General features: G+C 49.9%; 1 protein-coding gene across 1 annotated transcript in view; it reads left to right on the top strand.

The window, feature by feature from the left end:
- The window catches only part of DYNC2H1 (dynein cytoplasmic 2 heavy chain 1), a 235,102-nt gene that overhangs the window by 28,922 nt on the left and 190,195 nt on the right, over positions 1 to 15,985 (top strand). The window contains exons 8-12 of the mRNA XM_078784009.1: positions 847 to 974; positions 6,714 to 6,829; positions 9,468 to 9,595; positions 15,502 to 15,651; positions 15,745 to 15,947. Of these exons, the coding sequence (XP_078640135.1) occupies positions 847 to 974; positions 6,714 to 6,829; positions 9,468 to 9,595; positions 15,502 to 15,651; positions 15,745 to 15,947 (725 nt within the window). The remainder of the gene's footprint in view (positions 1 to 846; positions 975 to 6,713; positions 6,830 to 9,467; positions 9,596 to 15,501; positions 15,652 to 15,744; positions 15,948 to 15,985) is intronic.

Below are 15,985 nucleotides of genomic sequence, written 5' to 3'. Positions count from 1 at the left end.
AGAGAGTGAGGGAGTTTGTTCCAGAGGCGGGAGAAAAGAGGAATGAAGGAGTGAAGGTGAGCAGAGAGTCTTGATTTTGGCAGTTTAACCATAAGAGGGTTGCAGGCAGATCTTGTGCGACCTGAAGGAATATTTGGGGGACAGAGCCCAGAGAGAGCTGGGGGGGGGGGGGCAAGGCCAGAGAGGAGTCGGTAGAAGACGGAAAGACCACCAACCTGCCTGCGGTGAGTGAGTGAGAGGCCCTTGGAGTTAGCTTCATCGTGTGAGATTAAAAATGATTCTGAAAGCTTTGGTTTCAACAGCGTGAAGATGGGCTAGGTGTGAGGCAGGAGCACCAGCCCAGAGGGGAGAGCAGTACTCCATTGAGCTGCGGATGAAAGCCTTGTATGTGGTGAGGAGCTCAGGTGTGCCAAGGAAGGACTTCGCACGATGGAGGATGCCCAGTCGGCGACTGGCTTTGGAGGCCAGATTTGAAATGTGGTTTTCCCAGGAAAGATCATGGCAGATAGTGAGACCCAAAAGCTTGAGTGACAGAACTTCTTGGAGAGGATTATTCGGAAAGTGGATGGGAGGGTTGTCCAGTCGGTCTTTTCGGAGAGACATATGGATTCTCTTGTTTTTTAAGTACCATGCCCGAAACAAATGAGAGCCATGATGTGGAACAAATATACAAATCAAAGCTCGTTAGTTTTTTGTGTCCAGAGATGCTTTGTCGAAATTCCAGAAAAGCAAATGAGGGATAATTTTGTATCGAGTTAAAGAATTTTTTTCCTCGTTTTCCTTTTTTGTCTTTTGCATTTTCGTGTGTAATTCAGCAATTCTCCTCTGCTTTTGTCTTTAATTCAGGAATGGGTGGTCTGGGGTCAGGTTGACATGGAGCAGTTAATTACGCAGCATCTACACACCACTGCTGACTGGGAACTCAACTTCCGCACCCTTAAGGCTCGTGGCAAAGGTGCTGAAAAGCTTCCCAGGTTTGTACAAGTCGCTTGCACAGGTTAGTTGAATGTTCATCAAAGGAAAGTGTGTCAATATCAGGGGAGATTGGGGATGGCAGGATAGCTCTGTTTATTACGTCTTGAACATCATCTGTCTAGTCTGGGTTTGATCTGCGATAATGTTGGATTTCATTGCCGGCGGTGGCTGCTGTTTCTCGGAGCTTGCCATCCTTTGGATGAAGATGTAAATCTGACTGTCTCACCTGCATGTACTTTGTGGACCTTAAAGGTTCCACTGAAGGAGCTGTGCTCCCACGTAGTCGGAAGAATGGACGCGACAAAAAGCTGGAATTCATCCGAGTTTCTTTATTGTCACAAAACAACTCGGGTACTCTGAAAAGCCCGTTTATCGGGCAGCAATATATATACACACATTATCCCGGAGCGTTTGCCCGGGAAAGGCGAGAGGGGGCGTGGCCGGGCGTCCTGGCCGCGGCCTGGCAAGTCGAGAGCGGGCGTGGCCGGGTGTCCCGGCCGAGGCCTGGCAAGTTGAGCGCGGGCCTGCCCGGGCGTCCTGGACGAGCCCGGCATGGTGATCGCTCCGCGTCCTTGGTAGGTGCAAGGCGATTGTGTAAACCCAGCGGTAGCCGCTACACACGTCCCCCCAGAATCGACTTGCACCGGCAGGGTCAATTTGAGGGGGGTCCTGATGACCCGGCCGAAGCGACCCCTGGCGGATCGTGGGGGGGGGGGGGGTCCGGTGTGGTGGTGGGCGGTCGAGTGGGGGGCACCGTGGATGGGGGGCGGCCTCGCCGCGGCGGAAGGGCCAACCGTGGCGGTTGGTCGATGTCCACGTGCGCCGGCTTGAGGCGGTCCACCGCAATCCGGTCCGACCTGCCGCCGATGTCGATGACGAACGACTTGTCATCCCGTCGCAGGACGTGGAAGGGCCCGTTGTACGGCGGCCGGAGTGGCACCCGATGTGCGTCATGACGCACAAAAACGTACTCCGCTGTGCGAAGCGCTGGGGGGACGTAGGACTGGGGGTCACCGTGGTGGGATGTTGGCACGGGGGCAAACCGTCGGGCAGCCTCCTGGAGGTCCGAGCGCTGGTGAGCTGCGGACTAGGGACTGGTAGCGTCGGGCACGAATTCGCCCGGGACGCGTAGCGCCTGGCCGTAGACAAGCTCGGCGGTGGATGCCCGGAGGTCCTCCTTGGGGGCCGTGCGGAGGCCCAAAAGGACCCACGGCAGCCGGTCGGCCCAACCGCCGTCTTGAAGGCCGGCCATGAGCGCGGCCTTCATGGAGCGGTGGAATCGCTCGCACAACCCGTTGGCTTGGGGGTGGTAGGCTGTAGTACGGTGGAGCTTGACCCCCAGGTTGCGGGCGACCGCGCCCCACAGCTCGTAGGTGAACTGCGGTCCGCGGTCCGACGAGATGTCCGCCGGTGCGCCGAAGCGGGCGACCCAGGTGGCGATGAAAGCCTGCGCCACGTCGGCGGTGGTGGTGGAGACGAGGGGAACGGCCTCCGGCCACCTGGTGGTCCTGTCCACCATGGTGAGCAGGTGTGTGAACCCCCGTGATGGGGGGAGGGGGCCCACCAGATCCATGTTGACGTGGTCGAAACGTCGTTCGGGCATGGTGAAAGGTGCCAGCGGGGCCTGGGTGTGTCGGTGGACCTTGGCCTGTTGGCAGGCTGTGCAGGTGCTGGTCCAATCGCGGATGTCCCGTCGAAGGCCGTGCCAGACTAATCGCGCCGACACCAGCTTCTGGGAAGCTTTCCGGCCTGGGTGGGAAAGGCCGTGGAGGGAGGCGAAGATGCGGCGTTGCCAGGTAACGGGCACGATGGGGCGAGGCTGGCCTTGGGAGACGTCGCAGAGCAGGACAGTGTCCGCAAAGGGGATGTCGGCCAGGCGGAGGCCCGTGTCCGCCGCCCGGAGGGCTTGCACCATGGTGTCGGTGGTTTGGTCCGCCGCCATAAGCACGAAGTCCACGCCGAGGTGGACCGCGTTCGCGCCGGCCCGAGAAAGACAGTCGGCCACGGCATTGTTTTTGCCGGTGACGTGCCGGATGTCCATGGTAAACTCCGACACGGCGGAGAGGTGGCGCTGTTGGCGGGCCGACCACGGCTCCGTGACCTTGGCCATTGCGTAAACCAACGGCTTGTGGTCGACGAACGCCGTGAAGGGTCGGCCCTCCAGGAGGTGAGGGAAATGGCGAATGGCCAGGTGTAGACCGAGGAGCTCACGGTCAAACGTGCTATATTTGAGCTCGTTCGGCCGGAGCTGCCGGCTGAAAAAAGCGAGTGGCTGCCAAACCCCGTTCACCCATTGCTCATGTACGGCGCCCACCGCGTAGTCGGAGGCATCCGTGGTGAGGGCGATGGGAGCGTTGAGCACCGGGTGAGCGAGCAGTGTTGCGTCGGCGAGGGCCCGCTTTGAGCTTTGGAAGGCCGCGTCCATTGCTGTGGACCAGACAATGTCGTGCTTGGCCGGCCTGCCCCGGAGGGCTTTGTAGAGGGGCCGCAAGAGTTGAGCTGCGCGGGGCACGAAGCGGTGATAGAAATTCACCATTCCCAGGAATTCCTGCAGGGCCTTTATGGAGCGGGGACGCGGAAACGTGGTGATGGCCTCGACCTTGGTTGGCAGCGGCATGGCCCCGTTCTTGGTGATGTGGTGGCCCAAAAAATCAACGGCCGTCGTGCCGAAGTGGCATTTGGCCGGGTTGACGATGAGGCCGTGCTCGCTGAGGCGCCCGAACAGTGTTCGGAGGTGGAGGAGGTGCTCGGCCCGGGACGTGCTAGCGACGAGGATGTCGTCCAGGTAAACGAAGAGGAACGGCAGGTCACGCAGCACGCCGTCCATCAAGCGCTGGAACGCCTGAGCCGCGTTCTTGAGGCCAAACGGCATCCGTAGGAATTCGAATAAGCCGAACGGCGTGATGACGGCCGTTTTAGGGACGTCGGCCGCCCTGACAGGTACCTGTTGATATCCCCGTATGAGATCGATTTTTGAAAAAATGACCCGTCCTACCAGACGGGCGGAGAAGTCTTGGATGTGCGGGATCGGATACCTGTCGGGGGTGGTAGCGTCGTTAAGGCGGCGGTAGTCGCCACATGGGCGCCAGCCGCCCCCTGGTTTTGGGACGATGTGTAGTGGCGAAGCCCACGCGCTATCGGAGCGCCGCACGATGCCGAGGTGTTCCAAAGCGTCGAACTCGGCTTTGGCCACGGCGAGCTTGGCTGGGTCGAGGCGGCGGGCTCTGGCGTAGACCGGCGGGCCCATGGTTGGTATGTGGTGCTCGATCCCATGTCGTACTGCGACGGCCAAAAACGTCGGCCGCGTGAGGGCCGGGAACTCCGTGAGCAGGCGAGCAAACTCGTTCGCCGCCGGGAGGGCGCATGCCAGCTCGGTCGGAGCGGAGCTGCTCAATGTGCATACCAGGGAGCTGAAGGTCTCGGCGTTGATGAGGCGACGCCGTTGGACATCCACCAGCAGTCCGTGTGCGCAGAGGAAGTCGGCGCCTAGCAGAGCCATGGGCACGTTTGCGGTTACAAACGTCCAAGTAAAGCGTTGGCCACCGAAGCAGAGGGTGACGTTGCGCGGGCCGAAGGTGCGGATGGCCGATCCGTTGGCCACAACCAAGGAGGGGCCGCAAACCGCGGACTGCCTGTCCTGATCGGAGGCGGGTATGACGCTCAGTTGGGCGCCGGTGTCGCACAGGAAGCGCCGTCCGGACGCTTTGTCCATGATGAAAAGTAAGTTGCCCGTGTGGCCGGCGCTCATGGCTGGTAATGAACGCCGGCCCGGCCGTTTCCCGGCCTGCCGAAGGTGCACGGGGGTCGGCATGTCCGGGCCTTCTGTCCGAACCTGGCATGATAGTAACACCACGCTTGGTCAGGTGGAGGCCCCGGTCGTCGTGCTGGAGGTGGTCGGCTCGGCATTGCGGCCGCCAATTGCTGTTCGGTCGTCGACCGTGCCGGGTGCTCGGGCGCCATGGGCGTTGCGTCGGATGGCGGTGGGCTCTAGGTCGCTGCTGCAATGCGTTGGCCTGCCGTGGAGATCTTGTCGGCTTCCCTGGTGAGGGCGCGGGGATCTGTGATCGTCGTGCTCGCCAGGGCGAGGCGTACCGGGCTAGGCAGCTGACGGAGGAACAGCTCCCGGAACAGGAATACCGGAGAGTGCTCGCCGAGCAGCGAAAGCATGTAGTCCATTCGCTCGGACGGGCGCGTGTCGCCGAGCTCGGGCAGGTCGAGCAGGCGCCGTGCGCGTTCCGCTGATGGGAGGGCGAAAGCGTCGAGGAGGAGCTTTTTAATCGCGCCGTATTTGTCAGCGGCTGGCGGGCTCTCGAGGAGGCTCAGGGCGCGGGCCGCGGTGGCTGAACCGAGCACTGCTACCACATGGTGGAAGCGGGTGTCGTCGGCCGTGATGCATCGCAGGGCGAACAGGGAGTCCGCCTGGGCGAACCAAACCGCCGCGTGAGCCTCCCAGAAGGTAGGCAGTTTAAGGGCAACTGCCGTGTCCATGTCGGTAGGTCACCAATGAAGGAGCTGTGCTCCCACGTAGTCGGAAGAATGGACGCGACAAAAAGCTGGAATTCGTCCGAGTTTCTTTATTGTCACAAAACAACTCGGGTACTCTGAAAAGCCCGTTTATCGGGCAGCAATATATATACACACATTATCCCGGAGCGTTTGCCCGGGAAAGGCGAGAGGGGGCGTGGCCGGCGTCCTGGCCGCGGCCTGGCAAGTTGAGCGCGGGCCTGCCCAGGCGTCCTGGACGAGCCCGGCATGGTGATCGCTCCGCGTCCTTGGTAGGTGCAAGGCGATTGTGTAAACCCAGCGGTAGCCGCTACACCACAATGAATTCAAACAGAATAGCCCATTGTGTACGGTGTACTCATTTCCTGGTGTGGTTAAGCTGTATAAATTAGCAATACCTGACGTACTAGACTACTAGTAGCACTTGCCGAGACAGTTGTCCCTCATCAATAGTTTTGAATGGAGTGCTTGCTTGAGTGCTTCAGCCATTTGCGAACGGTCTACAAAAAAAACCTGCTAACTGAACAGACCCCGGCATTAGATGTGTGTGCTGAAGTTTGGATTTTAGTCAGGTTCACTATGTTTTTCGTTCAAAATTTTTGGAGATTAGCAAAACTATACATTTTTGGAATATTCAGAGCATGAGGAATCCAAAAATTAATGTTGGCATTTGCGAATTAATTTTGCCGAAAATGACCACTATTTTGAGGCCTTTATTGGATTCCTTGACCAAGAAAACATAGGATTAGCATATTTAATTAAGTTTCTAGGTTGACTAGAAGCCGAGATAGCGCAAAATATGTATTTTATGGTGGCCATTTTGAAAATCCAAAATGGCGGCCATGCAGGTGTCTGTGCAAATGCCAACATTGATTTTCGGATTCTACATGCTCTGATGATTCCAAAAATGTACAGGTTTGCTAATCCCAAAATTTTGAACGAAATTATATTTGTTAACATAGTGAACCTGACTATTTGGTACAGGGCCAGGATTGGCCACAGCATCCGATACCGTAGTTTCCTTGTACTGCATTTCTTTGCCATCGAGTTATTCAGCTTTTTTTATGGCCTGCTGTTCCAATGAAGGTCTCAAACTATTACTTATGTTATTTGACTTATTGTAAGTACAATATGCGTTGGTACAATGCTCGTTTTTTTTTTTTTAAACCTGTGTGGCTGCGTACCCCAATCATGTCCTTCATGCCCTGTTGCCGCCCCCCAATCTCCACACGCAGCCAGCTGCACGTCGATTGTGTGTCGGTGAACTGCAGCCCAGTCAAGGCAGTTATTGACGATCATCTGCAACGACTCTTTGAGACGCTCCTTGAATCGCTGCACCGTGCTGTACAAGGTGCCACCGACGATGAATGCACACCATCAAATGCCTCAAATACGTGGTTTTGCATACAGTTACAACCTGATATATTGTTAGGGAATGACTCGCTTCTCGTTTAGAGATTATATAATCAGTATGCAATCTATATAAGCACAGAAAGTGGCCCTTTTGCTTCTGACCATTGTGTAATGACCTTAACTACTACTACTACTACTACTACTACTACTACTACTACTACTACTACTACTACTACTACTGTCGGGCAGGGGGTGGGGGCACCACGTGACCCAGGGCACCTGAGAAATATATATATAATTGTCTTTCTTTTGCTTGCTTCAAAAAAACTAGATTCAATTGCAAAACATGTTGTTTCACGGCTCGGTCAGATCCAGCCAAAACATTCTGCTTTCTCAACAATGGATGGAGGTCCACAACGCCAAACAGGAAATTGGAGCCGTCTCCCTTGACATTTCACGTGCCTTCGATACGGTCTGGCACCCTGCTCTGCTCACCAAACTCTCCTCCTTTGGTATCCATGGAAATCTTCACGCATGGCTGGCGGACTTCCTCTCTGGTCGTAGTTAACGTGTGGCCCTGAATGGGTTTCTCTCATCTCCTCTTCCTGTTCAGGCTGGAGTTCCCCAAGGTAGTGTTCTGGGCCCTGTGCTTTTTCTGGTCTTCATCAATGATCTCTCTGACTCTCTTGAAAATCCTCTCTATCTCTTTGCTGACGACTCTACTCTCTGTTGCTCCATTCCTCATCCCTCAGATCGGCAGTCTGCAGCCTCCTCACTCTCTGCAGACCTGGACAAAATCACAGACTGGGCAAACAAATGGAACATGTCTTTCAATCCTGATAAATCTCACACTCTTACGATGTCTCTCCGAAAAGACCGACTGGAAAACCCTCCCATCCACTTTCTGAACAATCCTCTCCAAGAAGTTCTGTCACTCAACCTTTTGGGTCTCACTATTTGCCATGATCTTTCCTGGGAAAACCACATTTCAAATCTGGCCTCCAAAGCCAGTCGCTGACTGGGCATCCTCCGTCGTGCGAAGTCCTTCCTTGGCACACCTGAGCTCCTCACCACATACAAGGCTTTCATCCGCAGCTCTATGGAATACTGCTCTCCCCTCTGGTCTGGTGCTCCTGCCTCACACCTAGCCCGTCTGCACGCTGTTGAAACCAAAGCGTTCAGAATCATTGGAATCTCCCGCGATGAAGCTAACTCCAAGGGCCTTTCACTCACTCACCGCAGGCAGGTTGGTGGTCTTTCCATCTTCTACCGACTCCTCTCTGGCCTTGCCCCCCCAGCCCTCTCTGGGCTCTGCCCCCCAAATATTCCTACAGGTCGCACAAGATCTGCCTGCAACCCTCTTATGGTTAAACTGCCAAAATCAAGACTTTCTGCTCACCTTCACTCCTTCATCCCTCTTTTCTCCCGCCTCTGGAACAAACTCCCTCACTCTCTTCAATCCCACTGCACCCTCCAGGTCTTTAAAACAGCTGTTCACCACCATCTCTTATCCTCCCCCATCCAAAACCGTGATCTTTTCTACCCCCGCTAATTTCGGTCCCCTTGTGTTTTATACCTCTCCCCCCCCGCCCTCCCCCTCCCACGTCTCCTGCCCCCAAGCCCTCTCCCTCCCACACTTCTCTCTGCTCTCAAATGTTGTGGTTGTGTGCTTCCCCTTCTCTCCCCATCTTGTCTTCCGCTCCCTCTTTTTGTGTGTTTTGTTTGTCTGGTTGATTTGTTTGTGAAATAAATGTTAGCTCTTTCACGAGCCTCGATTCAGTATACAAAAAACAAACAAAAAAAAAAAACCTTGGAGACGTTTTTCAACATTCGCCAAAGGGAAAAGTTATGGGAATAGTTGCCATTTAATTCTTGTTTAACCTCGAGCAGAGTATGATTTAATATGTACCCTTTGATTTGTATGTGCCTGGCTCAATATGTTTTACTGCCAAGTGTAACACCATTGAACTCTATTATGAGAACGCATCCCTGGGCCTGTAAGCCCAGCTTGTTTGGAATAATAGCTTGAGAAATATCTTACTTTCACACACATCTGTGCCTTCATACTCGGCCCTCTCTTGTCTGAGGTCATTACTTCGGCGGAGAATTTTTTAGGCTTTGTTCGATTATATAAGGGAGCTTGTTTCAGAGTATTTTCGGTGTGGCTCGGACTTGCACTGCCTCGTGTGACAAAGCTCTGCGATTCCGGACGCGCTCCACAATTGTGTTGTTCGCTTTATTAAACCACTCTTGCTGCTTCAAACGTGCCTCTTCTTGAGTTTAAGAGGAACCCCGACACTACTACCATGCTATGACTACTACTACCACTCCTACTTTAATAGCCCCAATAATTTTCACCTTGTGAGGTTGGCTCGGGAACTTTTTTGGTTCAAGTCTTTCACGATCTGGCTGGACAGGCCTGGTGTGTGTGTGTGTGTGTGTGTGTGTGTGTGTGTGTGTGTGTGTGTGTGTGTGTGTGTGTGTGTGTGTGTGTGTGTGTGTGTGTGTGTGTGTGTGTGTGTGTGTGTGTGTGTGTGTGTGTGTGTGTGTGTGTGTGTGTTTTCAATTTGGGGATAGATTATGAATGTTTATGATGTTGCTGACGCTCATGTTGATGAGCCGTCCATGTTCTGCAGCTCACGTCACTGAAGTTGAAGGCTTCATCATGGAAGCGACGGAAAAGCTGAGCAGACGGCCACAATCTGTGGAAGAAGTGGGAGTTGCACACGAACGACACGCTGAGTTGGCAAAAAGTTTCCCAAAGGTAGTCACTTTACTTCCCACGGCAAATACTGCTATCATGCTCTAGACATGAAGTTTGGCCTAAATATATTGTTGTGGGATACTCACAAGGATGCACAAGGAACTTTGCTGTGGGAGGAGGCCATTTGGCTCATCATTCCCGACTACATCAACACAATATTCATGTGATCGATCAGTTTATGGACTGGACTTCAGTTGGGAGGAGGGGTGGGGTATTGTTGTTGGAATTAGGAGTAGGGATGAGAACACAGACATCCTTAGGGTGTTGGATATACATTTAGAATAATAAAATAATTTTATTTTGGGGGAGGGAGGGTTGTTCGGTGAGGAATGGACAAACACCAACAGCACATTCACCTTTTGACGACACCCCTTCACAGACATTGCAATCACAACACAGGTATCCAAACACTGATTCCTGCTACTATCCAGGTACCCCCTCCCTCTTCGATCCCCATTGCTTAAAGGTACCTATCTAATTGCAATTTAAACTTATCTTCTGTTTCTGCTGCCACTACTTTTCCAGGGAGACAGGAAATTTCATGCATTAACTACTCTCTGAGTGAAAGACCCCTGCCTTACTACCGTCTTTACTCTCAGGATACGGCCCATGGTCCAATCACTGTCCATTCTGCTGAAAAACTCTTCCGCACTTGTTCCTTCTCTACCCTTTCTAACGTATAATGATAGGATTCCACATGGAAAGCCTCATTAAATTATAATGTATGCATTCGTCTCTTTCCGCCACCCCTTATAGCTTAGTCTCGCTATCCCGGAATCAATATAGTCACTCTGGCTGAACCCTCTCTACGGTAGCTATGTCCTTCCTCAGATGTGGTGACCAAAGCTGAACATCATTCTACATGAGGCCTCACTAAATTCCTGTACAATGTTAACAATACTTATTTAGATTTATAATTTATCCCCCTGTGAATACAACAAAACAAAAATCCCGACTAGTTTTACCTATAACTGTCTGGTGCTGTGCTGTCTGCTTACCCCGTATCAATTATCACCCCCAGAACCTTCTCCTGTGTCACATTATCCAAGACTGTCCGATGTATTATATAGTACCTATAGTCCTATATTCATTATTATTACTCCTCCCAAGAACCCTACATTTCCTTATGTTAAAGTACAGTGGTGAGAAAAAGTTTGTGACCCTTTATAATTTTCTGTATTTCTGCGTAAATTTGACTTAAAATGTGATCGGATCTTCATCTACGTCCTAATAAGAGATAAAGAGAAACTGATTTACCAAATAGAACATAGAAGTCTACTTTTTAAAATTATTTATTGAGAAAAATGATCCAACATTCAATTTATTTGTCGGAAAAGTATGTGAACCTTTACATTCTGTAACTGGAGGCACCTCCTTGAGCGGAAATAACTTCAACCAAACGTGTCCCGTACATCGGGTTGGAGGAATTTTGGTCCATTCTTCCTTACAGAACTGCATCAACTCAAAGATATTTGTGGGATTTCTTGTATGAACTGCTTGTTTTAGATTTCAATTGGATTAAGGTCTACACTTTGACTTGGTCATTCCACAATGCAAAATCTCTTCTGCCTCAGCCATTCTGTTGTCGATTTACTTCTGTGTTTAGGATCGTGGTCGAGCTGCATAACCCATTTTCTGTTGAGCTTCGACTCACAGACGGATGTCCTGACATTCTCCTGTAGAATTTGCTGGTACAATCCAGAATTCATGGTTCTGTCAATGATGGCAAGCCGTCCGGGTCTTGAGGCAGCAACGCAGCCCCAAACCATGATACTCCCACCACCATGCTTCACTGTTCTTGATGATGAGGTTTTTGTGTTGAAATGCAGTGTTTGGTTTTCGCCAAACATGTTTTTCATTTAAGCCAAAATAATCCACTTTCGACTCATCTGGCCACAGAACCTTCTTCCAATAGCTTTCTGGATTATCCAGTTGGTGTTTGGCAAACTTTAAATAGGTGGCAATGTTCTTCTTGGAGAGCAGTGGTTTACTCCTTGCTATCTACCCATGCACACCATTCTTCTTCAGCGTTTTCCTGATTGTGGAGTCATGAACACTGACAATGGCCAATGCAAGAGAGGACTGCAGATCCTTAGACGTTACCCTGAGGTTCTTTGTTCAAGAGAGGCCTACAGATCCTTAGACATTACCCTGGGGTTCTTTGTTCAAGAGAGGCCTACAGATCCTTAGACGTTACCCTGAGGTTCTTGGTTCAAGAGAGGCCTGCAGATCCTTAGACATTACCCTGAGGTTCTTTGTTCAAGAGAGGCCTGCAGATCCTTAGACATTACCCTCAGGTTCTTTGTTCAAGAGAGGCCTGCAGATCCTTAGACATTACCCTGAGGTTCTTTGTTCAAGAGAGGCCTGCAGATCCTTAGACGTTACCCTGAGGTTCTTTGTTCAAGAGAGGCCTGCAGATCCTTAGACATTACCCTGAGGTACTTTGTTCAAGAGAGGCCTGCAGATCCTTAGACGTTACCCTGAGGTTCTTTGTTCAAGAGAGGCCTGCAGATCCTTAGACATTACCTTGGGGATCTTTGTGACCTTGTGGATTATTGCATGTCTTGATCTTGATGTGATTCTCGTTGGACGACTGCTCCTGGAAAGAGTAACAATGGTGTTGAATTTTCTCCATTTGTACACTACCTGCCTGACAGTGGATTGGTGGAGCCAAACATGTGTAGAAATGGTCTTGTAACCCTTTCCAGACTCAACCCTGGTGTTGGGCTAGCGGCTAGGGTGCCGGCTTAGGATCCTAGGATCCTGGGTTCGAATCCCGGTCGATCGCTGAATTAACGCCAGGGGGGTTGACTCAGCCTGTCATCCTTCTGAGGTCGGCTAATTGAGTACCAGTTCACTGGTAATTCCCTGTTTGTGGTTAAAGGCGGCAAAAAGGGTTGGCGTCAGGAAGGGCATCCGGCCGTAAAACATTGCTTCAAAAAGGGGACCAAAAAACAACAACAACCACGGTTCCCGAAAAAGGCCAACCCCCGCTTTGCGGGGAAAAATGGCCTCTAAAGGTGTTTTTTTTTTTTTTTAACCCTTTCCAGACTGATGAGCATCGCGAACTTTTTTCTGAGGTCCTCAGAAATTTATTTTGATTGGGGCATGACGCGCTTCCACAAACCTGTGTGGTGAAGACCTCTGATTGTGATGAACAAAGTTTATGTTTTTCATGTATGGCAGGGCCACCCAAACTCACTTCTGATTGTCATCCCATTGATTGAAACACCTGACTGTAATTACCCCCTTAATAGAGCTCATTCACTTAGATGTTCACATACTTTTTCCGACAAATAAATTGAATATTGGATCCTTTTGCTCAATAAATAAATGAAAAAGTAGATTTTTGTGTGCTACTTGTTTAATCAGGTCCTCTTTATCCATTATTAGAATTTAAATGAAGGTCTGATCACATTTTAGGTCAAATTTACGCAGGAATACAGAAAATTCTAAAGTGTTCACAAACTTTTTCTCACCACTGTACTTCTGCCAATCTTTTGCCCAATCTATGAAAGTATCTCGAAGACTTTCCTGAATCTAATCACCCCCTTCTCTGTTATTTAACTTACCTCCAAGCCTAGTGTCCTCTGCAAATTTGGATAGCCTACTCCCACTGTCCAAATCATCGATGTAAATTATGAATAATCATGGTTCTCGCACTAGCACTGATCCCTGAGGTTCCCACTAATTACATCCTCCTCGCCCGACATCCTTCCATTCACACTCGGTCTTTGCTTCCTATCTCTAATCCAGTCTCCAATCCAGGAGCTAATTAGCTAATCTACCAACCATTCTATAAACCTGAACCATAGCCAACGGTCTTCCATGCTGAACTTTATCAAATGCTTTCTGAAAGTCTAGATATAATAGACATCCATTACGCTTTCATCATCCATCCAATCTGAAATTGCTTCATATAATTTCAATAAATTTGTTGAACATGACCTCCCTATAGTTTATCCGTGCCGGCTGCCTTTAATTAGATTTATTTATTTTTAATGCCAACCCATCTAATCCTTAATTAACGACTCCAGCACCTTCCCCACTACTGAAGTAGAACTAACAGGTCTATCATTCTCCGATTCCTCTCAAAATCCTTTTTTAAATAACGGAGTTGCATTTACTACTACCCAATCCTCTGGGACCTGGCCTGACTCCAATGAGCTGTGAAAGGTATCGGTTAACATCTTGCTTACCTGCTCCACACACTCCTTCAATACTCTTGGATCCATGGTTCACCTCCAAAATCACCTTATTTTACAAGAAGCATCTTGTATACTTCTCAAACACAGTTTGACTTGCAGTGGCTAATTAACTCCACCACCGAAGGTGTATGGAGGTTATGTTTTCAGCCCTGTCTGTTTTGTCTGTCTGTTTGTGAACAGGATATCTCAAAACGTTGTGGACGGATTCGGACGACATTTGGTGGAGAGGTTGTGTGTGTCACAAGGACGAAATTATTAGATTTTGGTGAAGATGCGGATCCGGGTGCTAGAATTTTAAAGTTATTCTTCACCATTGAGAGACAGCACCAAAAACGATACATCGCATGATATCTCAAAAAGTTGTTTCCGGATTCGGACGAAACTTGGTGGACAAGTTGGGAGTGTGACAAGGACAAATTGATTCGATTTTGTTGAATATTTGAATACGGGTCCGGATGCGAGAATATTGCAAGTGATTCTTCACCATTGAAGGGCGAAAAACTATGTATATCATGATATCTGAACAAGCTATGGATGATATCAGACTAAACTTGGTGGATGAGTTGGTTAAGTGACAAGAAAAAGCTGATTATATTCTGGTTCAAGTCCAGATGCAGATCCAGCCATTCGACGGAACCGTGTTCTTTTGTTTTTACAAGATCCGTCCTATCAGTGGAATACAAAATGTAAAGTCTTCAGCCTGGCAGAGGTTTGTGCTATATTGAGTGCCATTCTAATTTCTCTCTGCGATGTACAAGTGTACATTAGTGGAAGCATATTACACATTCCTTGTGGCAGGAAACCAGTGAATGGGCCATTCAATATTATAATACCATCCATACAGGTTGATATTATAACAAATTCATTTTGATTGTTGTCCCCCATCGCACGAAAGCGAAAGCGAAAGGGGGACTATGGTTTCCCCTCCGTCCGTGTGTGCATCAGTCCGTCCGTCCGTCCGTGTGTGCGTGCGTGTGTAAGCGAAGGACCGAATTCTAATTTGGTGTATGGGTGCAACTAGGCATATGGAAGAACCCTATTGAAAATGAGGTCGCCACGTCAAAATCCAAGATGGCTGTCACCATATCTAAACCTTGTGAGCACGATATCTTGAAAAGTAAATGTCTGAACCTTGTGAGCGGAATATCTTGAAAAATAAACGAACTACTAACTTCTAATCTGGTGTGCGGGTGTATCTACGTATAAGGGAGAACGCTATTGAAAATTGGGTCGCCACGTCAAAATCCAAGATGGCCGCCTTGCGTCTTCCACTTTGTCAACTCGCATCACTTCACCGACGGGGGACCGAGGCGTAACGCTTGTTTATTGAAAATTATTTTTTACTTTGCTCGTTTGTTATGTATGATCCCTGGAAATGTGATGTTAAACGTTATTGAATGAGGAATGTTATGTTTTCAAGGTAAACTACACAGTATGTGGTCAAAGTCTGTGGTTGTCTGCCATTTTGAATATTTTCTGTTCTCTGGATGGTGTCTGAGAGTACCAGGTGGCTCCTCACATCATCACGGTGGGACTACGTCCTTCCTGGTTTCTATTTCATAACTTGCATACTTTCTCGGTGTTCCTTTTTTTTTTTTCCAACCCTGACTAATGTATCATGAGGAGGTTTTTAAATTGAATTAAGTATAAGACAGTAAAGATACCGATGATGATATCTAGCTGCTGGTCTATTCACAGTTTGTGCCTGTAATCAATGAGGCAGAGAGAAAGAATAAGTTGCTGAGATCTGTGGGAGGCACCAGCGTAGCTGCTCTTGCTGATCTAAGAAAGCGTTGGGAACAGCTGCATGACTTCATGGAAGCACATCACAGAATGGTGCAAGAGCAGGTGAGTTGGATCCATGGAGACAATGTAGCACATTTGCAGGTCCTTTTGTTTTTCACACTTCCATCCCATGCAATGTCCGTGCCCACCTTGCAGATATCCACACTGAAGAGTGGAGTAGTGACGCGCCTGGCCACTTGGCAAGCTGATCTGGAGCGCTTTGCATCCCACTGGAGGCAGTTTCGCCCAGGAGATGCACTGTTAGAAATCGAGGGTCCTGAAACTCGTGGAGCATTGGAAATAGTACGAGGGCATCAGACAGATTTCCAGGAGCTGCAGGGTGAAAGAGAACGGTTGTGGTAAGTAATCAAAACAAAGTAGTACCAGTGAAAATGCC

This window comes from Myxine glutinosa, chromosome 8, assembly GCF_964187855.1.
Source record: "Myxine glutinosa chromosome 8, kmMyxGlut1.1, whole genome shotgun sequence".
NCBI lineage: Eukaryota > Metazoa > Chordata > Myxini > Myxiniformes > Myxinidae > Myxine > Myxine glutinosa.
This window is presented reverse-complemented; position numbering and strand designations above follow the sequence as displayed.